This window comes from Antennarius striatus, chromosome 4, assembly GCF_040054535.1.
Source record: "Antennarius striatus isolate MH-2024 chromosome 4, ASM4005453v1, whole genome shotgun sequence".
Lineage (NCBI taxonomy): Eukaryota > Metazoa > Chordata > Actinopteri > Lophiiformes > Antennariidae > Antennarius > Antennarius striatus.
This window is the reverse complement of record NC_090779.1, coordinates 2050221-2074805: the sequence shown is the minus strand read 5'-3', so window position 1 is coordinate 2074805 and position 24585 is coordinate 2050221. Positions and strand designations below refer to the sequence as shown.

Genomic DNA, 24585 nt, shown 5'->3' with positions numbered 1-24585 from the left:
ACACTTTCCTCCACCCGTTCCATCCTGCCTGGACACGCTTCTTCACCTCTTTTCCACACTCTCCATTGCTCTGGACTGTTGACCCTAAGTACTTCAAATCCTCCACCTTCTTGATCTCTTCTCCCTGTAGCCTCACTCTTCCACTTGGGTCCCTCTCATTCACACACATGTACTCTGTCTTACTGCGGCTAACCTTCATTCCTCTCCTTTCCAGGACAAACCTCCACCTCTCTAGCTTCTCCTCCACCTGTTCCCTGCTCTCACTGCAGATCACAATGTCATCTGCAAACATCATAGTCCATGGAGATTCCTGTCTAACCTTGTCTGCCAGCCTGTCCATCACCATAGCAACAAGAAGGGGCTCAGAGCTGATCCCTGATGCAGTCCCACCTCCACCTTGAACTCCTCTGTCACACCTACACACACCTCACCACTGTCTTACAGTCCTCATACATGTCCTGCACCGCTCTAACATACTTCTCTGCCACTCCAGACTTCCTCATACAATACCACAGTTCCTCTCTGGACACCCTGTCATCAGCTTTCTCCAGATCTACAAAAACACAATGCAGCTCCCTCTGGCCTTCTCTGTACTTCTCTATCAACATCCTCAAAGCAAATACTGCATCTGTAGTACTCTTTTTTGGCATGAAACCATACTGCTGCTCACAAATGCTCACTTCTGCCCTTAGTCTAGCTTCCACTACTCTCTCCCATAACTTCATTGTATGGCTCATCAGCTTTATTCCTCTGTAGTTGCCACAACTCTGCACATCTCCCTTGTTCTTAAAAATGGGCACCAGCACACTTCTCCTCCATTCCTCAGGCATCTTCTCACTATCTAAGATCCTGTTGAACAACCCAGTCAGAAACTCTACTGCCACCTCTCCTAGACACTTCCATACCTCTACAGGTATATCATCAGGACCGACTGCCTTTCCACTCTTCATCCTCTTCAATGCCCTCCTCACTTCATCCTGACTAATCTTTGCTACATCCTGGTCCACAACAGTCACCTCTTCTAGTCTTTGTTCTCTCTCATTTTCCTCGTTCATCAACTCTTCAAAGTACTCTTTCCATCTTCCCATCACACTACTGGCACCTGTCAATAGACTTCCATCCCTATCCTTAATCACCCTAACCTGCTGCACGTCCTTCCCATCTCTGTCTCTCTGTCTTGCCAACCTGTATAGATCAGTCTCTCCCTCCTTACTGTCCAACCTAGCATTCAAGTCATCATCAGCTTCTTGTTTGGCCTTTGCTACCTCTACCTTCACCTTACGCTGCATCTCCCTGTACTCCTGTCTACTCTCCTCAGTCCTCTCAGTGTCCCACTTCTTCTTAGCTAACCTCTTTCTCTGTATACACTCCTGTACCTCCTCATTCCACCACCAAGTCTCCTTATCTACTTTCCTTCCAGATGACACACCAAGTACTCTCCTACCTGTCTCCCTGATCACATTAGCTGTAGTTGTCCAGTCATCTGGAAGCACCTCCTGACCACCCAGAGCCTGTCTTAACTCCTTCCTAAAAGTCCTGCAACACTCTTCCTTTTTCAGCTTCCACCATTTCGTCTTCTGCTCTGCCTTTGTCCTTTTCATCTTCCTCACCACCAGAGTCATCCTACACACCACCATCCTATGCTGTTTGGCTACACTCTTGCCTACCACTACTTTACAGTCACTGATCTCCTTCAGGTTACACCGTCTACACCAGATGTAGTCTACCTGTGTGCTCCTACCGCCACTCTTATAGGTCACTCTATGTTCCTGCCTCTTCTGGAAGAAAGTATTCACTACAGCCATTTCCATCCTTTTTGCAAAGTCAACTACCATCTGTCCTTCTGCGTTCCTCTCCTGGATACCAAACCTGCCCATCACATCCTCATCCCCTCTGTTTCCTGCACCAACATGTCCATTGAAGTCTGCTCCAATGACAACTCTCTCACTTCCAGGTATACTCAGCATCACTTCATCAAAGTCCGACCAGAATTTCTCCTTTCCTCCAGCTCACATCCTACCTGTGGAGCATACCCAGATAGCCTTTTCACTCCGCCCCGGAACCGCCACCAGCTCCGCCTCGGATCGGTTAAGCGGGCCCAGAACGGATTCCACTTGCACAACGCGACGGACCCGGAGCAGGCAAAGCCCGCGGACCCAAACCAGATCGGGGGCAGAGCCGATCCGAATCCGTTAATAAAGTGGCTGACCCGACGCAGACCCGGTCCGGGACCATTCATGAAGCAGCTGACCCAGCAGGCGCAGACCCAGTCCGGGACCGTTCATTAAGTGGCTGACCCGGCCAGTGCAGAGCCGTGCATGAAGCGGCTCATCTGGACAAGATCCTTTATTCAAAATGGCTCATTTGGCCATAACGAGCAACAGAAATATCCAACACCAATGTTATTCTGAAAAAGCTTGAATACTTCCCTTAACCAGTCTGCCCTTATTAATACTGTAAATGGAAAAATGAAATGCAACCATGAATTGTATCCAAAGCATTTTACTGCCACGTCTCTGGGAAATCAATTACAAAATAATATGATTGATAATCATGAGGGGCGGCACGGTGGCGCAGTGGTTAGCGCTGCTGCCTCACGACACAGCGGACCCGGGTTCGAGTCCCGCTCTGTGCGGAGTTCGCATGCTCTCCCCGTGTCTGCGTGGGTTCTCTCCGGGTTCTCCGGCTTCCTCCCACCTCCAAAAGCATGCGCTTCAGGTTAATTGGCTGGTCCCAAAATTGACCATAGGAGTGAGTGTGTGTGTGAATGCTTGTTTGTTTCTATGTGGCTCCGCGGTACACTGCCGTCGTGCCCGGAGTGTCCCCCGCCTCACGCCCTGAGACTGCCAGGATAGGCACTGGCTACCCCGCGACCTGCGTTAGCGGATTAAGCGGGTTGGAAAATGACTGACTGACTGATAATCATGATAGGAAGACATGAAAACCAAACATGACAACATTGCTTTAACTTGGAACTGGTGGGTCCTCATCTGAAGAACCAGGACGCCTCTGGAGTTCCATCAGCTGCGTGGTTGAACCAGCAAATCGTCCATCGTCTGATTGTCTTCAGTCCCAACACAGCCGTGTCTCTTTTACAGCATCTGAAATCACACAAACACATTTTCATACAAAATTCCATGAACTCAGACACCAGTTGTAATGTTTTAAAAAGTTGTGTAGAACCATTGGCTTATCAAGTGACATTTTGCTGCCTGACATTAGCCCCCATTTGCATTGTTGACGAAACTCAGCAAATCTCATGTTTGAAGAGTGAATTTAAATCTATAACCAGATACTAGTTGGTTTAACTCAGTGTAAATGCTGAAAACGTGTTCTAATTTTCTCTTGGTGTGGCTGATAAATGAGCAAATGATGAAACAGCCGCCGCAGCGCGGGCTAAACATCGTATCGCTGCACACCAATCGACACTTCACATTTGAGTGCCCGTAAAACAGAGACAATAATACAGATTACCAAAATGTCAAATGCATTCACATTACCGTACGTCCAAAGGCGTTCAAAAGTTAACCACTACAAGTAACCTGTGAACACAGGTGAATGGCATTAATTATTGATTTCTGAAGACACACCCATAGTGCCACTCCTCCCACCATAAGCCAACACCAACAATCAGACACCTGCACATTGGTCTGAACTCATGGATCACTTCTACTACTCTTTACTCGTCCTGACATGACAGCTCCACACACACCTGGACTGAGTTTATTCTAATGTGGTCCTTCAGGACTGGATTAAAGTCACTGAGCAAGGCATGTAGCTACTGTTCAGTTCTCCCCACCTCCCAGATATAAAAACATCGTCCAAAATTTAAAGTTAACTTTAGGTAGTTACCTTATTAAGTTTGAGAATCCCTTAAGCTAATGTTGATGCTAGCTCTGTACCGTTAGTGAGCCTAACTTACCATAATTGAACATTTCAGAGACAAGGAAACAAGTGGCCTTTATCGTTACGATATCCGACCTGCGCAGGAGGAATAATAAGTGGAGTAAATATCTTTTCTTTACTGGACATGAGCCTGCTACGTCACACGAACACTCGCACAGTAATCATGCCTCACTAGATCTGTCAAGCCCATCACATTTACATACACATACAACAGAACTACTTCCGCTCACAACAGGAAGTACCAAAATAAGAGCGTCACATACTTATGCTTCACATCTATGATGAATATAATTTTGCTAGTAAGACTAAAGTACATATTAGATATATATATATATAAGAAAACTTTCGAGGAGCAGGATTTTTTCATTTTATTTTACAGTGGGTAGCGCTGTCGCCTCACGGCTAGAAGGTTCCCGGTTCAGATTCTTTCTCTGTTCTCCTCGTGTCTGCGTGGGTTCTCTCTGGGTTCTCCAGCTCCCTCCCACCTCCAAAAACATCCTCTTCAGTCAAATTGGTGATTGTAATATGGTGTGGGTGTGTATGTGAGCGGCCTCTCGTGTGGCCCTGCAGTGCACCGGTGTCGCGCTCAGAGTGCCCCCTGGCTAAAGGCGCTATTCATTTGCTTCGCATATTGCTGTCCCTTGGTTGCCTCTGCAGCTTCGCTAGATCTCAGCCGGGATAAGATCTCAAATTCCAGGTTCTTCCTCATGGGTAATATCTCCTCTCTGGAGAACACCAGTGGAGTCCTGCTGGTGGGAAGATCGATCCAAATATCGATCATATCGAAACCAAGTTGGCACTGCTACCGGATTGGTTCTAGCCTGGTGAGACCGATTCTTTACTTTAGCTTCTGCTCTTATTTGCAATGCTGTGGTTTCAACAACGAGGACGAGTACTTTGTGTTGTACTGTCTGTTCTACTGCCTGTGTTGTACTGCCTGTGTTGTACTGCCTGTGTTGCACTGCCTGTTGCACTGCCTGTTGTACTGTCTTTATTGTACTGCCTGTTGTACTGCCTGTTTACCGTGGGTCAGAGAGGACTGCAGTTTCATCTGTGCTGCCTGTCGTTCATATATGGTGTACTTGACAATAAAGCTGACTTTGACTTTGACGAAGCCTGTGTCAGATATAGCAGGGAAACGTTCCCCCCTCCCCCCTCTAGTGTTTAGATGTTTTACCGTCACGTGACATGAACACAAAAATGGACAACAAAGAATTTTCAATTCAAATTATAAAGTTTCTTCTAGTTTGTCCTGGTTTTTAACTGTATAATAAAAAAAGAAAGATGATGATGAAAAACACTGAAGGTCATGAATGTCATGAAAAGTTATTGAGTAATCAGCTTGAGCCATGTGTGCGTTTCTTTTCAAATGCTTCCATGCAAGTGGGCATGCCAAGCATTGTTAAGCAAAACATATCAACATTCATCTGTTTTCTGGATGGGGGGAGATTAAATTCTCACTGCTAAACAGTGACAGTGTCCTCAGTTAATGTTTTCTGATATGAACATTATCAAGAGCAAACAGAGGAAAACACAGGAAGTTCAGCCACACCCAAAGTAACGGAAATTCTCTCAGAAACAGTGAAACACTGGCAATGTGAAACTAAAATACTGCCCACAAAAGAGAAAAATAATTTTTCATCAAAGTAAAAGATGCAATAATTTGTTCAAAAAATACCACAGATTTGGTGATGAGTAAAAATGTGATATGATTTAACAGAAATGTCAGAGTTGATGTTTGTTTTATAGTTTAATTCATGGCTGTTTATTTGTACCTACATGGGGCAGAAAACTTGATTTTAATTAAAATAAATGACCAAGTTGAAGTCAATACAGTCAACAGTTATAGTCCTAGAGATTACAGAAGTTGAATAGCAAAAAAAAAGGTGATTTTGAACAAACACAAGAAAAGCAGCAGTGTGACTGTAACACGGAAGACCTCCTCCGCTCATTTAGGGAGTTTTAGGAATTCACCGACACCAACAGAACATGAGCGTGCAGTAGTGTGAAAGCAAGAGTCTTACCCCAGAGACTCTGCCAGAGGATGTAACGTCGTCTCTGACATCATCACATGACATGCAAAGCGCTGTTGGTCCGGATGTTTGGTGATGAAGCCAAAATACCTGCCGTGCATTAAAAGGTTTATTCCACCCTAACGCGGTATTTATGATTCATTCATGAATTATTTTGTTGTTTGTATAAGAACTGATTTCATCAAATTATCTGCAGCGCGGTCTGACTCACTTGTTGTGTTTGGGATGACAGCCACAGAATGAGATATTCTTCAGCTGGAAGTAATGAAAACACTGGTCGCCCTGACAGAAGCACAGAGAGAGAATTAAAGGTGGAGAAACTGTTGTCTTGGTGTTGAAACAGGGGATTATTGAAGACACGCATTAAATAAAGGTCGTGCAGCAGGGATGTTTGTGTGAATCTCCTTAAAGTAGAAAAGTTCTAGAGAAACGTCTACAGGTTCACCTCGGCCTACGCTGTTCATCGGTTCCAGGAGACGCAAAGAAATCGGAAAACAACGTAAGTCGAATTAATTAGGCTGAACTGAAAATAACCATTCCCAATTCTGTACTGATCTTTATTAATGAACGCATTTGGTTAATACTAATCTATTTTGAGCTTACCAACAAATTTTATTTTATTTATATAGCACAGAAAAACGTCGTCGTCTCATCTTTGTCCGCTTCTTCCTCACTGTGGGTCACGGGGGTTGCTACAGGCTATTAATATAATATTGTGTGATTTATTCTTATTTATTGTACAGTAACATGTTATTATGTGCTTTTAACGGTTTAATGGTGATTTTATGATTCCAATATTTGTGACGCACAGACCTAAAGTAGAATGGATTTTTATTTTTCCGTGTATTTTTTTCTGAAAAACGACATGACTTGAAATGACGTAAGCCGAGGTCTACATGTAGTCGTAGCTGCAGAGGTCAGAGGTCATACATCCATATGTAACAGGTCTTATGGAGACTGAGACACCAGTAGATATTTTCACACTGCCTGTCACGAATGCCGGATGGGAGGCCAGATGTGCAGAAGTACAGTTACAAGTTTCACTTTCAGGTCACACATGAACGATCCAGTCAAAACACTGTCAGTCATTTTCCAGCGGGGTTAGTGAGTTTCATCACCATCACTGCTGCACTGGCTGCACGGTTCACCGTTGCCTGGTGTGCTGGTGGGCTGGAGTGATGCACGTACCCTGTGAGCAGAGTGACACTGGTCCTGAACGCTGATCTTCACTCCCTTCACGCTCACCTCCAGCACACAGGTGGACAGGGGCAGACCTGCTAACCGCCTGTTACACGCCACCTGTCAGCACAAGTGTCCAGTCAGCAAATATCATGAGACCAGCTTTATCTGAGCGTTGGCATGGTTACCTCCTCCCCGCATTGTTTCCTCCAGCGGGAGAATTTTAGCAGATTAAGCAAAAAAACAAAAAATTATGGACAGGTTTTCCTGAGTGTTAGCAGTCTGGCTTATTGATCATCTGGTAAACATATTGATATATTTGGTTCATTCCTTGTTTCACATCTGCTCTGCATTGGCATTTTTTCTTAATGCACAATGACATAGTGGCCTCTAGTGGTGTGGCTCCACATTGCAGTCTGTTAAACGTCCCAAACAGCAGCCTGGACTACCAGGACCACTTGGGCTCCGGTAAACAGGGTAGTCCAACACAGATGATCCATGAAAGGCTTCTTCTAACGTAGAAGACGTAACCATTAATCACTGCTAATCTACTAATAATAAGACTAATCAATGGAATGAACCGGGTTTTGGGGCTTTTACGTTTTACAAGGTAAGAGTTCCATTATCCTTATTCAGAAACCTACATTTAAAGAGTTAATTTAATCTGTGGAACCAATAAAATCCGTTTCATACAACAAAATCAAGGGTTCAACCATGAAGTATCACGAGTTTGGTCAGAGACTGAAGGTAAAGCAGCTCTGTGTTGTAATGTTCTTAAAGAGGCTTTGGACGCAGCGCCGGCTTGAGAGGAAACCAGGAGATTATCCCAAACGGCTCCACCTGTGATCAGTCTGAGCGACGGAGAACGTCGACGCATAAACTCAGGTGTGTTGTTGAACAAAAGTAAAAACCTACAATAACTAGCCGTTCATCCATCTGTTTGTGTGGCTTAGGATGTTTGAACACCACTTAAGGCTGAAAGATTTCTGTTTCCAGGCTGGGGGAGACTTTTAAGGTCATATTTCCTTAAAGAATCATGAGGATGCAGCTAAATAATCAGAAAAATGTGAGATTTACGTAGTGAGTTTAACAAGTTTTATACTTTATAGAATTATTTATCTGATGGGAGATTCAGATATGTGAGACTCCAGATGAGACACAATCTATGACGATAAACAACACCCTAGCTCATCACAAGTTATCACACACACACACTCACACACACACTGTACCTTCTGCATGGCAGCACACAACACATCATTGCCTTTGTGAATGGGGACCTGAACCGACCCCAGGAACTGAACCAGGAACTGTTCGATCCAGCCCTCCTTCAGGACTGAAAGCCAAAACCAAAAAGAGATCAGTTTGTGAAGTTGATCATGATGAGAATTTCTTTGACAGTACATTTTTACATCGGCACCTTTGCTTGTATCTTTGGCCACCTTGACAGCGTAGAAAGCAGGAAAAATGCCAGCGGCCCCCGTCCTCATGTTGTAGCCCTGACACCACAGGTCCTCAGACTGATCCAGCATCAGCACGGGGTCGTCTGTCTCCAGACACAGCTCGTCCGCGTGGCGGGGCACAAACCTACCAAACAGAAACGACACGATCCGGTGTTTGGTCTGGGAGGGTGTCGTCAGGAACTTGTGTGTGTGTGTGGGGTGTCACCTGTAGACCGCTCTGTGGCTCTGCTGTCTCTCCACTCCATCCAGCACACAGGAGAACAGACCGAAGGGCCCGGCCCCTAGGAGACACAACACCCATCAACGCTCTGATGCTAATACCTGTGTTATAAAAGACTGGGAGCTAGCGACACGTGGCCTACATAGGCTGGTTGACCTGAAGTCATTTCTCTCTTTCAGAGACACTGTCATGAACATTTGTCACCTCCAGCTCTACTGTGAAATGATCAGGAGGATCTGGAGACTCTGCCTAGTTCACCCGGGCTGTGAGGAGAAGCTTTAGGACTTGTAGAAGAACACAACAAGCGTTAACGTTAGATCTTGGGGGCTAGATCTTATGGTTCCTGCTGCAGGTTGTTCCTGTAGGTCACATGACCCATAGCGTGGGTCGCACGATCGTCAGACAGCGTGTGTCCCTGGGACGCAAGCTTTAAATGTGCCTCCATTCAACAAAAATATTCACAATTTTTCCACTTCTCCACTTAAATTTCAAACCCAGAAATCGCCATGAAATGTTCTGATCTCGCGTGAGTTTCTCGTTACGAGACTCAACCGCGTGATTCTGCCTAATTAAAATCGACCAAACGGCAAGTCGACGTCTGCTCGTTTTACATGCTGATGTGATTAAGCGCTCTACATATAAAGGTTGATTGATTGATTATCACCATGCCTAAGAAAAAGATGCAAAAGTTGGAGAGAAATCAAGAGACAATGAGTGTTTTCTAGCATAAAAAACAATCAGAAGTTAATGAAGAAAAAGAAACAGATATTACTACAGATATTACTACAGATATTACTACAGATATTACTACAGATATTACTACAGATATTACTAACAGATATTACTACAGATATTACTACAGATATTACTACAGATATTACTAACAGATATTACTACAGATATTACTACAGATATTACTACAGATATTACTAACAGATATTACTACAGATATTACTACAGATATTACTACAGATATTACTACAGATATTACTACAGATATTACTACAGATATTACTAACAGATATTACTACAGATATTACTACAGATATTACTACAGATATTACTAACAGATATTACTACAGATATTACTACAGATATTACTACAGATATTACTACAGATATTACTACAGATATTACTACAGATATTACTACAGATATTACTACAGATATTACTACAGATATTACTACAGATATTACTACAGATATTACTACAGATATTACTAAATGTGTGTGAAGGTTCTGTCAGCTTGGTTCAGTGTCCTCAGGAGAAAATATGAATTAAAGGAAAAGAAAACATTTGAGTGAAAAGCAAAAGTGAAAAAAACAAACTATTACATCTTTATTTCTAAGACAGTTTTTTTTAACATTTTGATAAAACTAATATGTAATTTTACTTTTTTTCTTTGAACTTAAACAGTTATGATAATATTAATAAAAACATTAGAATTAACAATTTTTTTAGTTTTTATTTTGTGCTATTGTCAAAACGTAATCCTGGCGTACTCTTCCACCGTATATTCTGTTATTACTTTTGGAATGTATAAACGTCATGTTGGGATGCACAAATCTTTCTTGAAGTGCATCCCAGGGATGCACTACTTTCTTGATGTAATATGAACTCTGGAATATACAAACCAGTGGCGACGTAATGGTTGCTGCTGTTGCCGAACAGGTTGAGGAACTTCCTGCTTCTGGAAGCTCCCGTCTTTACTCCGTTCCCATCTTCTGAAGTCGTAGCTGAACAGACCTTGGGCTGCTTGCAGACCCTTGCTACGTACTCCTTCCTTCTTTTCACCTCCTCCTCCCTCCTCCTCCGCACATCCTCTTCCCTCCTCCTCCTGGCCTCTTCCTCCTTTCTTCTCTTTTCCTCCTCTGTCCTCCTCTCTTGGAGCAGAACACAGGGTCAGGTTAAACCGGATCCCAGCCGTCTTCTTAGACCCAGCTCTCCACGCAGACAGTGCCAGTTTGTTGCTCCAGTTTGATGTAGGTGATTCTGGTCTCCCTGCTGCTGCTCCCTTTTACCACACTCGTGCTGTGATCCTCCGCCTGCTTTTGTTTGAATAAACACAGCTTTTTGGATTTTTGGACTCTGGTGTCACTAATTGGGTTCTACTCTATAGTGTGCCATAACAGCACGTACGGTATCACGTGACTACCTACTAAAAATCCGTGATGAGGTGAAGCCGCACGCGTTGATGTGTGAATGTGTGAGGGATTACTGAATTTAAACACTCGACTCATGGAGCTCAAAACACCAGAAAAAACATTTGAAAAATCTCTGTCCACAGATAAAAATCTGCCTTTTGAAGCTAATCCACAATCTTTGATTTGGTGGGGTTGGGCTGATTTCCCGTCAGCCCTTGTTCCCCTGCAGCGCACACATTTTACAGAGAAGGTTTTGTTTTACTTCTCGAAGCTTAAATTAAAACCAGTTGTGTCCAAACATTTTAAACAAACGTGACCCTGATGAACAGATGGTGAACAATATCAATCCCGCAACCGGGCCGTTTCCTGCTTCCCCAAATGAGTGAGTCGCTGAGGCGGAACCGCCCCGGTGTCGGGTGTTATGTGGGTACCCACTAACAACATTGAACATCACACCTTCTATTTCTAGCTTCAGACTCATCACTCTATCTGACACTCTTTTTACCTCCAGGACATTCCTAACAAACTCCTCCTTCAAGATAACTCCTACTCCATTTGTCTTCCCATCTATACCATGATAGAACAACTTGAACCCTGCTCCTAAACTTCTAGCCTTGCTACCTTTCCACCTGGTCTCCTGGACACACAGTATGTCTACCTTCCTCCTCTGCATCATGTCAACCAACTCTCTACCTTTTCCTGTCATAGTTCCAACATTCAACGTCCCTACTCTCAGTCCTATACTCTTGGTCTTCCTCTTCTCTCTTTTCCTGCGAACAAACTTTCCTCCTCTCTTTCTTTGACCAACAGTAGTCCAATTTCCACCGGCACCCTGTAGATGAACAACACCGATGGTGGTCGTTGTTAATCCGGTATGGAAGTCATAGGTTTGATTCGCATGTTTGATTTGGCAAAAGTTTTACGTCATATGCCCTCCCTGACACAACCTTCTGTATTAATCCGGGCTTGGGACCGGCACAATAAGACACTGGCTTGTGTCCTCTTGCGGCTACATTCATCTTAGAATGAATGAAGTCTTCTGTAGTGTGACAGCACCGTCTGTCCTGTTTATGTCATTTACATTAAATGTGTGTGTGTGTGTGTGTGTGTGTGTGTGTGTGTGTGTGTGTGTGTGTGTGTGTGTGTGTGTGTGTGTGTGTGTGTGTGTGTGTGTGTGTGTGTTCATATGAGACTAATTGATAACATGAATGAAGCTCAGAAATAAAACATTTAAGTTGAGATAAAATGAGATTTATTGACAAGAATAATTACCACCGTTTTCAGCAGTCTGTGCATCTTCATTTTTACAACAATATCATGCAGTGTTTTGGTCAAACCAACAGCATACAACATTAACTCCTAGACAAACAAACATACAGTCGGGCATCTATAGGTATATATAGATGGGTCATGTACAGTATTAGATCCACACGTTGGTATCGCGTCAGTAAAAAGGACACTTCCTGGTGGATCCTGTGGTGTAGTCAAGATGGCCGACATGGAAATGAACATGTGGTGAACGTGATGCCTTGAGGTTCTCACTCATTTCCAGTCACGTTAGTTTTCCCATTGTATGCTGAAATAACCGACTTGAAAGCTGGAATCCATCATAGTCAGCACAGATTAAATTCACTATAAATATTAAATCGCATAAGTGAATTATTTTCATACTACTTAATTTTATAAAGAAAATCTACAAGAATTGGGACTTTTGGTATTGTGTGTAGGATGCATGCTTTTAAAGGTGTGTTGTAACCTTAAATCATTTTCATGCCAACATTTGTAAATCTTTACTATTATAGGTTCTGTGATTGGAGAGGTGGAGAGGAGGGGAGTAACTGTGAAGTACCTGCTTTCAGAACATGACTTCAGACTTTCTGAGTTCTTTTTACTGATCGGTGTGTTTTCCAATCCAGCCTCCAAAACATCCTCACATTGATCACTGATCAGTGTTGATGTTTTCTGATCATCTTAAATGAAACACACTGAAAACAAACGTCCTGATGACACCAGCTCATGTGATTTATGAACCCAGTACTGATGAAAGGAAAACTGGACCCAGAATTAGAACCAGGACCAGTTAGGCTTCGTTCAGGTCACTGTTGCAGGTCCCAGGTGGCCGGGACAAACATTCAGATAATGTTGTCCTGTTAAACAGGAGAAAGAAGCACACAGAACATTGTCGCTGTTATCAGACTGGTTGCTCTCTTTAGAATATATTCACAAACATCACAAATCCATCAAATCTCTTATTTTCCATTTCTTTTCGTATTATTATTTCAATGTATTTTACTTTATCTCCAACGCTCTTTTCATCAACATAAACAAATACTTCAATAAAACCATCACTGTATCACTGGAATTATTTACCATTACAATACTGCATGTTTGACCCATATTCTTTTTTTATAGTACACCGGTTACGTATCATCACTTCAAAACACACAACAAAGTACTGTAATAGACCTTCAATCATTGTCTTATTCATGTTAGGGATATCCACCTTTAAATCAGTGCACTTTGCAATGCTCCTTTAAGATATAACAAGTACAAAAATAAATTAACCGATATCATAGGAACAAGCAAACGATTATACTATCAAAAAAATTTTTGCATGAAAATAAAAACAACATAAAAGGAACTTGGAATGCTTTGAAAAGCCTAATCAAACAGAAATCCTCAAAGTTGACATACCCTGATTATAATGAAGATTATTATATGAATAATGTAGTAAATAAGTTCAACAAATTTTTTGTGAATGTTGGCCCTAAGTTGGCTGCTGATATTCTTGATAGTGGAATTGCAAAGTCGTCTATTGGAAATAATGCCTTTTCATTCTTCCTCTCAGCTACTAATGAGCAGGAAGTGACAAAGATCGTGCAGAAGTGTAAAAGTAAGTCCTCCACCGACTGTCATGACATTAGCATGTCATTGGTTAAAAAAATTATACTTAATATTGTCAAACCTTAAACTTATACCTATAACTTGTCATTCCAGACTGGCTGTTTTCCAAGAAAAATGAAAATTGCTGAAGTAATTCCATTCTTCAAAAATGAAAACAAACATGCATTAATAATTACAGACCAATCTCACTTTTGCCTCAATTTTCAAAAATTTTAGAGAAACTCTTCAACTCTCGACTTGAACAGTTTCTTGAGAAACATCACATAATTAATGAAGGTCAGTATGGTTTTCGAACCAAAAGAACTACAGCAATGGCAATAACTGAAGCTATTGAAGAAATAACTAACGCACTGGAGCAGAAAAAGTATGCAGTTGGTCTCTTCATTGATCTGAAAAAAGCATTTGATACTATTAACCATGAAATATTACTAAATAAAATGGAAAGATATGTATTTAGGGGGTTGGCTGGGGACTGGTTAAAAAGTTATTTAACAGGGCGGGTACAGTTTGTTAAAATGGGTCAACATTCATCAGATGTACTTGACATTGCTTGTGGTGTCCCCCAGGGGTCAGTGTTGGGGCCCAAACTGTTTAATCTGTACATAAATGATATATTTAACACAACCAAAGTCCTGAAACTCATACTATTTGCAGATGACACAAATATATTTTACAGTAGTGATGATTATTTTGAGCTTGTAAACACAGTAAACAGGGAACTAAACACAATAAAAGATTGGATGGACTCAAATAAATTATCTTTGAATATAAATAAAACCAAGGTAATGATGTTTGGAAATCGCAATTTAATGTCTGAACAAAAAATAAGTATTGATGGCACTCAAATTGAATTTGTAAGTGAAAATAAATTTTTAGGAGTTATTATTGATAGCAAATTGTCATGGAAACCCCATGTCAGACACATAAAAACACAAATCTCCAAAACCCTCTCAATTATAAATAAAGCAAAACAATACCTTGATGGAAATGCACTCCGTACTTTATATTGCACCTTGGTCCTCCCATACTTTACATATTGTATTGAAGTTTGGGGAAATACTTACCAGAACACAATTAATCCTCTGATCATACTACAGAATAGAGCAGTGTGGATCATTCACAAGGTTGGTTTTCTTGAACATACTCATAACCTGTTTACGCAGTCAAAGTTGCTAAGATTTCATGATCTTGTGCAATATAATACATCAATAGTTTTATATGAAGCATTCAACAAATTATTACCACCAAACCTCCAACGATTCTTTATAACTCCAGTCAGGGCTCACAACTTGAGAGGGTTTGGATATTTTTCATTGCAGAAAGCTCAAATCACACGCAAACGTTTTCGTGTGTCTGTGTTGGAGTGAAACTCTGGAACAATCTGGACTCAACACAAGAAATGTAAAAGTACTAATCAATTCAAACTGTTATATAAACATCATGTCTGGTCAAAGTATAGAGATGAGGGTCTTTAACTCAAACTGCTGTTCTGTTTGTTAACATGTGCTCACAGTGCTTCTTGATCATCGTTGGTATTTGTTAATTACTGTTGTTGGCATTTGTCCATTACCATTGTTGGTATATTGTACATTACCATTGTTGGTATATCGTGCCTTCCTTGCATTGTGTGGAAGTGCAATTGCAATGTGATAATTTCATTGTTGCCCATGGTGACGCAATCATGACGCAATTATTGTGTGGTTATCCTTGAATCTTCAAAGTAGGAGTGAAGCCCAGTGGGTTGACCTCTGAATCAGGAACTGCGGTGGGATTACATAAGTTTTCTTCTTCCCACTTCCTTTCAGGCAAAATTGTATTGTTGAGTTATGATCTTTATTTATTATTTGCTTATTTAATTATTTCGTTTGTTGTTTTTTGTTTTGTTTCTCCTTGCTTTGCCTGAAATAAATGAATAACTAACTAACTAACTAACTAACTAACTAACTAACTAACTAACTAACTAACTAACTAACTAACTAACTAACTGACAACATTCCTGGTCGTATCCTGAGAGACTTTGCTGATGAGCTCACAGATGTCTTCACAGACATCTTCAACATCTCCCTGAACCAGGCTATTGTCCCTACCTGCCTCAAAGCCACCACCATCATCCCAGTCCCGAAGAAGTAGCCCCAGTCTTGTTTCAACGACTACCGCCCTGTTGCACTCACTCCCATCCTCATGAAGTGCTTCGAGCGGCTAGTCATGCACCACATCAAGTCTGCCCTCCCTTCAACCCTGGACCCTTTTCAGTTTGCTTATCGGTCCAACCGCTCGACCGATGACGCCATCTCCACGCCCTACACTCAACCCTCACCCACCTGGAGACCAAAGACTCATATGCCACAGCACATGGAGGAAGTCCATGTGCTGTGGTCCTTCTCCTCCAAGCCCACCAGTACCACCCCTCAACTATCCATCGGCTGGGGTCCTGCTTCTTCCTCCATGCTGCCATACAGTCATCCACGCAGCTGTAATTGTGCCTTGACTTTCGCAATGGGAAACATAGCCATATTGACACTGACTCTATCTGGCCTATCTGCCACTCTCTCTCTGTCTCTCTTTCTCTTTCCCTGTTCTTATCTTCCTTTGATTTATTTTCCATCCAACCGGTGAAGGCGGATGGCCGCCCAAAAGAGTCTGGGTTCCTGCCCGGAGTTTCTTCCTCATCGAGGGAGTTTTTCCCCGCCACTGTCGCTTATGCTCTGGAAGGTTCAGTGGAGTTTGATTAAGCGCTATATAAGTAAAACTTGATTGATTGATTGATTGATTGATTGATTGATTGATTGATTGATTGATTGATTGATTGATTGATTGAATGCTGTTCGACTTCAGCTCAGTATTCAACACAATCATCCCACAGCAGCTCATCCATAAACGGGACCAGCTTGGACTCAACACCTCCATTTGCAACTGCTGCTGACCTTCCTGGCAGTTCGAGTCGGTAGCAACACCTCCAGCACCATCACGCAGAACACAGGAGCCCCCAAAGGTGTGTACTGAGCACGCTCCTTTTCACTGACCCACGACTGCACACCAACTTCCAGCTCCAACCTCTTCATAAAGTTTGCAGACGACACGACTGTGGTGGGTCTCATCAACAACAATGATGAGACAGCCTACAGGAATGAGGGGGGCCTCCTGGCTATGTGGTGCAAGGACAACCATCTCCATCTGAATGTGGAGAAGATGAAGGAGATTGTTGTGGACTTCAGGAGAGCACGCACCCAGATGCTCCACCAGATCCTCAACCATCGACGGTGCTGCAGTAGAAAGGGTCAGCAGCACCAAGTTCCTGGGTGTGCACTTCTCCGAGGACCTGTCCTGGAGCCGCAACACCTCATCACTGGCCAGACAAGCCCAACAGCGCCTCTACTTCCTCTGCAAACTGAGGAGGGCAAGAGCTCAAGAGCCCCATCCCCCCATCATGCTTTATTAGTACAATACGTTAGTACAATACGTGTACGATCTCTTATTGGCATGTGAGATACCGGAAATTTGTTTAGCAGCCACTGAGTGTTTATTGAGGAAATTGTTCTCATGTGGTTTTAAAGTGTCCAAACAGGAATTAGAGTGTTGCAGGAAGTCAGTTGCTTTCCTGGGACGTGTTGTGTCAGCACACGGCTCGGCAGTGTCCACGGCTCATCGCTCTGCTATCCTGCACCACCCGAGGCCTGAAGCGGTAAAAGACACGCTATCATTTTTGGGTTTGTGCAGTTACAGTCGACACTACAGCCCTTGTTTTATAGACGGCGGTGGCTCAGCGGTAGAGCGGACGTCTTCCAACTAGACATCGCCCAGACATCAGCGCCTCAATTCCCTCTCCCGCCAGACATCCGACATCAAAGTGTGAGCGGACAGAGGGAGGTGTCAGCTCACATAAACTGTCAGCTCTCCTCCAGGCCACTGCCGGGGCGCCCTTGAGCGAGGCGCCCTTGAGCAAGGCGCCGGCCTTTACAATTGGGGCGCTATCAGAAGTGGCTGCCCTTCACTCTCTGCCTCCCAATGTACTGTTTGCTGTGTTCACTAACTGCATGCTCACAGGCCCCTTGTGTGTTGTGTGTTTCTAATACTGTGTTTGTGTGTGCCTGTACAAATGTATATCCTGTATGGTACACAAAGACATGTATACAGTAGAGTGAAGCTAAGACACATTTTGATGTACTGTAGTGCTCGTCTTGACCCCATTGAGAGTAGACAGCCGCCTTGCGCCAAATTTCCGGCAGACCTTGCCATATTGATAACCAAAACAGCACACATAGTCCGAGGCCACCCACTTATCATTCTCACAGAACGTTCAGTCACATCGTTTGTTGCGTCTCAGGCCTTCACCACGTCTGCTTTGCAACAAACTAGATTATTTAAGATTCTTCAAGCTACTAACATCCAGTACATCCATTCCAGCGTCAACATGGCGGAGTCATGGTGAGAATGCCACAGTCTCCTACACCTACGTAACCTGTGCATACAAAGGAGGTGCTTATGTAGCGGAGTTGGTTGTTTCCACTTCTCATTGGTTGATAAGTTGTTAGAGCTCCCCCTATGGTACTCTGGTGGTTGTGCTTGGAATACCTGGAGACCCCACCTCAGTCGGTAATCACCGCGGCTGAGAGAGGTACGTGTCTGTAGCGGGTGGGATCAATCTTCATTGTTGGGGGCTAGATAAATAGCGGTGACAGTCGTAAGGTCTTAACTAACATTGTGCTTCACCGCGACTGTTTAAACCTAAGTTGTCTTTTCCCCCAATAGGTGATTTGATGAAGTTTATGATCGCCATTCGCACATGGTTTGTGTGTTGCCAGAATAAACGGCTGGTGATTGAAAACACAAGAGTGGACTCATCATTTGAAGAAAACTAAAAAAGAAACACAACGCAAAGTACGAACCGCTACACTAACCCATCAGCAGTCTGCCTCCCCAGAAGAATTGAATCTTTGACGCCTTATAGTGTGGCATCTTACGAGGCCAAGAGGGGGAATGAAGAGATATAAATACATGCTATTCATTATTTTGGTGGCAGTACAAGTATTTAGTTTTAATCATGCAATTAACTTTTCTATCACTCCGTCTCCTTAAATTTACACACACTTGAACTCATCTAATTTGACACACACACACACACACACACACACACACACACACACACACACACACACACACACACACACACACACACACACACACACACACGTACACACACACACACACACACACACACGTACACACACACACACACACACACACACACACACACACACACACACACACACACCCAAGGTATCAATTACATTTATGGAAGTTTTCACACATATGGGGTGATCAGGATGTAGGCAGGATTGTTTACAGGATGAAACCAGAAACTGCGCCGGGAAGATGTGGCCGAAAACCACCTGTCACGATGTGATTGGACCAGAAGACACCACATCCCCTCATGCATATTCCTCATCTGAATTGTTTAAATTTGACTGGGCTGAGATAGAATTTGCTCTTCTTCAGCTGCGTCTGATGTAACACCCGTGTATTACCGGCGAGAGCCCGGATTTCAGTATTAGACTTGTTGTCAGAAATAAACTTATCAAACTTATAAAGATTGGTTAAGTCTCCTACTTTACCACAATAACAAGAACCCACGGAATAAAGACTTTGCTTCAACATTGATTGTAAATTTTAAGCAATGGAAACCTCACCACACCACACCTCCATATCATGGATCATTCACAGGTTAGCTTGCTCATGGATCAAAATGAGCAGGCTGGAAAGTATTGCCTTATTCAGGGAAGGACACTCTGATGATCGATGAGCAGCTACATAGATGAAGCGGTGGGTTTATGTTGTCGCAAAATGTATATAACAGCAACTGTATGGTTAATGTGACTTATGAACCATAATCTATGTTAGTAATTGGTGAATGACAGTTATTTGATCTTAATTTTGGAACATCATGTGTAAAGAATTATCTTCAGGTGAAAAATGCTGCCTTTTAGGGCAGTACTCCAGCAGCAAGGAATGGAAGACCTCCAGCTGTCCAGTGTGGAAGAAGTCCACAAGACCATGCAAGTCTCTCAGCAGGTACTCGTCGTACATGACATCCTGAAATAATCCGACAGAACAATATGCATTTTAAAACAAAACAAGATATTACAAAGTGATAACGCTGAATAGCAGCATCTACTGATATTGAAATCACTTTTTAAGATATTCTCATCAGTCTGGTTGACTTAGACTGTTATAGCATATACCTTATTGAACTGATTTTTTGTTAGTCCTTGTCACTTTATAAGTAATAACATGATTTTTATATATATATATATATATATATATATATATATATATATATATAAAATTTTCTTGTCTGCATGTATTCTCATAGTTTAACCCCATGAAAGGGGGTCAACCTTTTATGAGATCAATGCTTATTTTAGTCTTGCAGCAAAATCTTTTATACATTTTAATGTGTGCATGTGGGGCGGCACGGTGGCGCAGTGGTTAGCGCTGCTGCCTCACAACACGGCGGACCCGGGTTCGAGTCCCGCTCTGTGCGGAGTTCGCATGCTCTCCCCGTGTCTGCGTGGGTTCTCTCCGGGTTCTCCGGCTTCCTCCCACCTCCGGTCCCACATTGACCATAGGAGTGAGTGAGTGTGTGTGAATGATTGTTTGTTTCTGTGTGGCTCCGCGGTACACTGGCGTCGTGCCCGGAGTGTCCCCCGCCTCACGCCCTGAGACTGGGTGTAGCACTGGCTACCCCGCGACCTGCGTTAGCGGATTAAGCGGGTTGGAAAATGAATGAATGAATGTGTGCATGTGACCGTCACCAGTCCTCTCTGGGAACTAAATTGTCTTTATTAGAATGTCCTATTGTGAGCCAGAGGGGGGGGTGCTGCACCTCTGTTCGTTTAGGGGGAAGGCAAAAGGAGACAGGGAGAGAGAACATAAACAAGGTAGTGGATAGACAGGCAGTGCTGTTGGAGTGAAAAAGGTTTAGGCTGTTTTATCCTATCTTAGAACTGATGTCTCAACACCAACGTTACAACACATCAGACTAGTGGAGGTCCTGACAGTATAGAATAGTCCACCAGAGGAGACCAGTGTAGGAGGAAGACAGAGGGCATCAGATTGTGATGACTGAAGTGAGACTCATCACATTCTGACGGGACCCAATGGTTCTCAATACTTGGACTTGACAGTAGCTGGTAAACCCTGACCCAACATGCATGTGTGATGAAACCAACACCCAGATAGGCTACTATCAGGGACGCACTAGCCGAGCAACCCCAACCCCGTCAGCCAGGAGCATCCAGAAGCCATCATCCGAAGAGCCACCGGGGCACCGAGAACCACGTAGACCCAGGGACCCAGAGGAGGCAACGGCCGCCATCACCAGGGTGCAGAGGACCGGCCCAAGGGGCATGGGGATAGGAGGCCCCCCACCACCCACTCCCCCAACCCCAGGAGACAGGAATGCCCCCCGCAGCCCCAGGGGTCAGCCGCAGTGACTGGGCGACATGTGACCCACCCCCCTACATAGCCCCCCAGTCCGAGTATAGGGTCTTGCAACGCCATATGCCCGTCATGCATCCCGCAAGCGTGGGCAGACCAGAGATAGGGGCCACACCAACCCCCCAGATACGGCCCACAGCCCCCCGCGCCGCTGCCCACAGAGGAAAGCCGACCAGAGCCCACCAGCCCCGGCACACCGCCGGCCGTCACAGTCAGCCCATGCCAGGCCCTATCAGAGGCCCACCGCAGCCAACCCGCCCACAGGCGCCCCCCCGCAGAGCCCTGCCTATAGCCCAGGTCCATCGGCAAACTGAAGGCGACGCCATCCCACACCCCAGCACCCAGCAAAGTAAACCGACCACCGGCCACCAACCGCCGATCCCCGGCCAACAGCGGCAGCCAGACACATGTTACAAAGCCAACCTAATGTGCTACGCCCGATAGGGCAGCTGGTGAACCGTGTAGCACCCAAAGGTAAATGGGAGACATGGTCCGCGGGGGAGAAGCCAAGCCGCCCAGCAACCATTTCGCCCCCAAATGCATCTCCCCGTAGCCCGACCCCCATGCCAGGTCAGACGGCCCACACATGGCCCCATCCCCACATCAGCGCCGCAGCGCCACACCCCAGGTCACCATCGCCACGCGGCGAATCAATGGCCATGACCGACAAGTGAGGCATATATGGAGAGGATGCAGCGCCCTACAGCACTGCAATCCGCCCCACAACCAAGCCCACTGCCCTCACCCCCATCCATTCCCAAAGCCCTAACTGTGCCCTGCATGTGCCTAAAAGTTATCATGTATCGTGCAGTGTGTGATAGGTGAAGTGAACATTAGGAGGCAATCTGGTGGGGGCCCGGCCCACATGAACAGGGCTGTAAGGGGGATCAGGATCACAACTGGCCAACCAGCCCGAGCCCGCAACCCGGCCCGGCCACGACCACCAGGGCCCCGGCAAGACCACAGGTGCCTGGTGTCAACCAAAGCTGCCAATGACCAACCGGCAATCGGCCCAAGCCACCAACCCGTCCTGCAACAACACCCCAGAGACGCACCACGGCACCACAGAGGGGAATGAAGGCAATGCATGCCCCGCCCCACCAGGCCCGGCCGCCGGACCACAGAGGGCCAGCCCCGCAGGACCGAGGCCAGCGAGAAGCCCAATGCCACCACACCATCCAGGGGAGGCAGCCGCCGAACAGCCACTTCCGAACAGCCCCCCCCACTTCCCACCCCCACCCACCGACCCCACCTCTTTCCTCCACGACCAACCACTGAACCAACCAACGGGGCCACACCGCCCACGAGCCAGCCACCCATACCAGGCCTGGCATCCCGGCATCGCAACACATGGCCACCAACCACCGCCAACAGCCAGCAGTCAGCTCACCCCCGACGCACTGAGGCGTTTTCCAATACCATCACCGGTCCACCAGCCAGACCAAAGGTCAAGAGTAGGCCCAACGAAACAGCTTTTGTCAACCGTTTCAGCAAGGCTTCAACAAAGTGCCACACATCGTATTGATGCTTGACGTTGGGATACTGCTTTCTGATGCAAGCCTCAATACCCAGATGTCTGTCAGTTACAATTGTGTCAACTTTGACATTCTGTTGTAGAAGGTTGTCACGGGTTTGTTGCAATCCAGCTTTCTCCATAGCTGTGGAACTTGTGACATCCGTCACTTGGATGACTGTGAAGCCTGCCACACAGTCAGTTGTAGAGTCAAGCAGTGTATACGTCCCGTATTTTGCTCTGTACCCGGGCGAGTCACACCGCCCATCGCCTGACATCACTGTCTTCTCCTGCTCTAGAAGCAAACCAAGGACTCGTTTCTGCTCCTCATTCCAGGTGTCCCAAATCTGTGGGAGAAGGTGTGACCTCTGCACATTGAAGTATGTTTGGAGTGATGGTACTTGGAGGTTTGTACATTGAGCCAAGTGGTGAATTTTCCCATAGCTGTTTCCTGAAAACAGGGTAGCAGCAGGCAGGAGGATGTTAATGCTAGACATTCTGTTCAGCACAGGAGACGATCTCCATGTGAAGTTGCAGTGTTTCATACAGGTGGTTACAAAAATGGCTTGTGCACCTCTGTATTTGAGGTCAGAATGCACCACAGGAGCTCCACACAGTTGGCAGTGGGTGAACAATTGTTTTAGGTTCCCCACAAAATACAATAACTTTTGTTTTTTTTACCAACATGTTTGTGTTTGGTGTGTAGCGTGAAGATGTCATATTCACAGAAATGTCAGCAAAAGATGCATTTGATTCATCCAAAGTGTTGCTGTAGATGAAGGGTCATGGGGGTCCCCAGGTTCAGGCTCACTCTCTGAATCTGAAGGAAGAAAGAGATTGCTATCAAAAGATAACCTCCTGTGGAAATAACTGTGGTCAGGCTCTACAGGTGACAGGTTGCCAAAAGTGTTAGGATGCAGACTTTGATTTGCTGTGATTGGGGAAGACTGATGGGTAACTTTGTTTGGTGGGGGTGGCTGAATTGAGCTGCACTGGGTGGATGGTTCACAGATGGATGACGGGTGGCGACAATACTTCGAAGACCTCCTCAATTCCGGCGACACGCCTTCCCATGAGGAAGCAGAGTCTGGGTTCTCTGAGGCGGGCTCTCCTATCTCTGGGGTTGAGGTCACCGAGGTGGTTAAAAGCCCCTCGGGGGCCCCGGGGGTGGATGAGGTCCGCCCGGAGTTCCTAAGGGCTCTGAATGTTGTGGGGCTGTCCTGGTTGAAACTCCTCTGCAAAATCGCGTGGACATCAGGGACAGTGCCTCTGGATTGGCAGACTGGGGTGGTGGTCCCCCTTTTTAAGAAGGGGGACCGGAGGGTGTGTTAAGACTACACGGGGATCAAACTCCTCAGCCTCCCTGGAAAGGTCTATTCAGGAGTTCTGGAGAAGAGGGTCCGTCGGGAAGGCAAATCTCGGATTCAGGAGGAGCAGTGTGGTTTTCGTCCTGGCCGTGGAACAGTGGACCAGCTCTACACCCTCCGCAGGGTCCTTGAGGGGGCATGGGAGTTCGCCCAACCAGTCTACATGTGTTTTGTGGACTTTGAGAAGGCGTTCGACAGTGTTCCTCGGGGGGTTATGTGGGGGGTGCTTCGGGAGTATGGGGTACCGGACCCCTTGATAAGGGCTGTTTGGTCCCTGTACGACCGATGTCAGAGTTTGGTCCTCATTGCCGGCAGTAAGTCGGATTCGTTTCCAGTGAGGGTTGGACTCCGCCAAGGC

At 45.1% G+C, this 24585-nt stretch overlaps 2 protein-coding genes across 3 annotated transcripts in view; one reads left to right on the top strand and one right to left on the bottom strand.

The window, feature by feature from the left end:
• LOC137593437 (uncharacterized) overlaps positions 1 to 24585 on the top strand; it is a 215649-nt gene that overhangs the window by 11845 nt on the left and 179219 nt on the right. The window lies entirely within an intron of this gene.
• LOC137593373 (C-Jun-amino-terminal kinase-interacting protein 1-like) lies at positions 1743 to 21258 on the bottom strand. Its single transcript, XM_068312033.1, has 10 exons — positions 21127 to 21258; positions 17078 to 17174; positions 10437 to 10685; positions 8787 to 8862; positions 8539 to 8705; positions 8351 to 8454; positions 7128 to 7238; positions 6151 to 6221; positions 5931 to 6029; positions 1743 to 3101 (listed from the first exon to the last, which is right to left on the bottom strand). The coding sequence occupies exons 1-10, from the start codon at positions 21256 to 21258 to the stop codon at positions 2987 to 2989; spliced, it is 1221 nt and encodes a 406-aa protein (XP_068168134.1). The 3' UTR covers positions 1743 to 2986.

Bases quoted from the DNA above. Each gene is read 5' to 3' on its own strand.
- LOC137593373 (XM_068312033.1), bottom strand. From the start codon at position 21,258: ATGCCCCTTGGGCCGGTCCTCTGCACCCTGGTGATGGCGGCCGTTGCC. The intron at 10,686-17,077 runs GTGCGTGCTCTC...TTCTGCTCCAAG, and splicing joins GGATCTGGTGGAGCATCTGG to AGAGGAGGACAGAGGAGGAA. The intron at 6,222-7,127 runs GTACGTGCATCA...TGCTTCTGTCAG, and splicing joins AGTGTCACTCTGCTCACAGG to GGCGACCAGTGTTTTCATTA.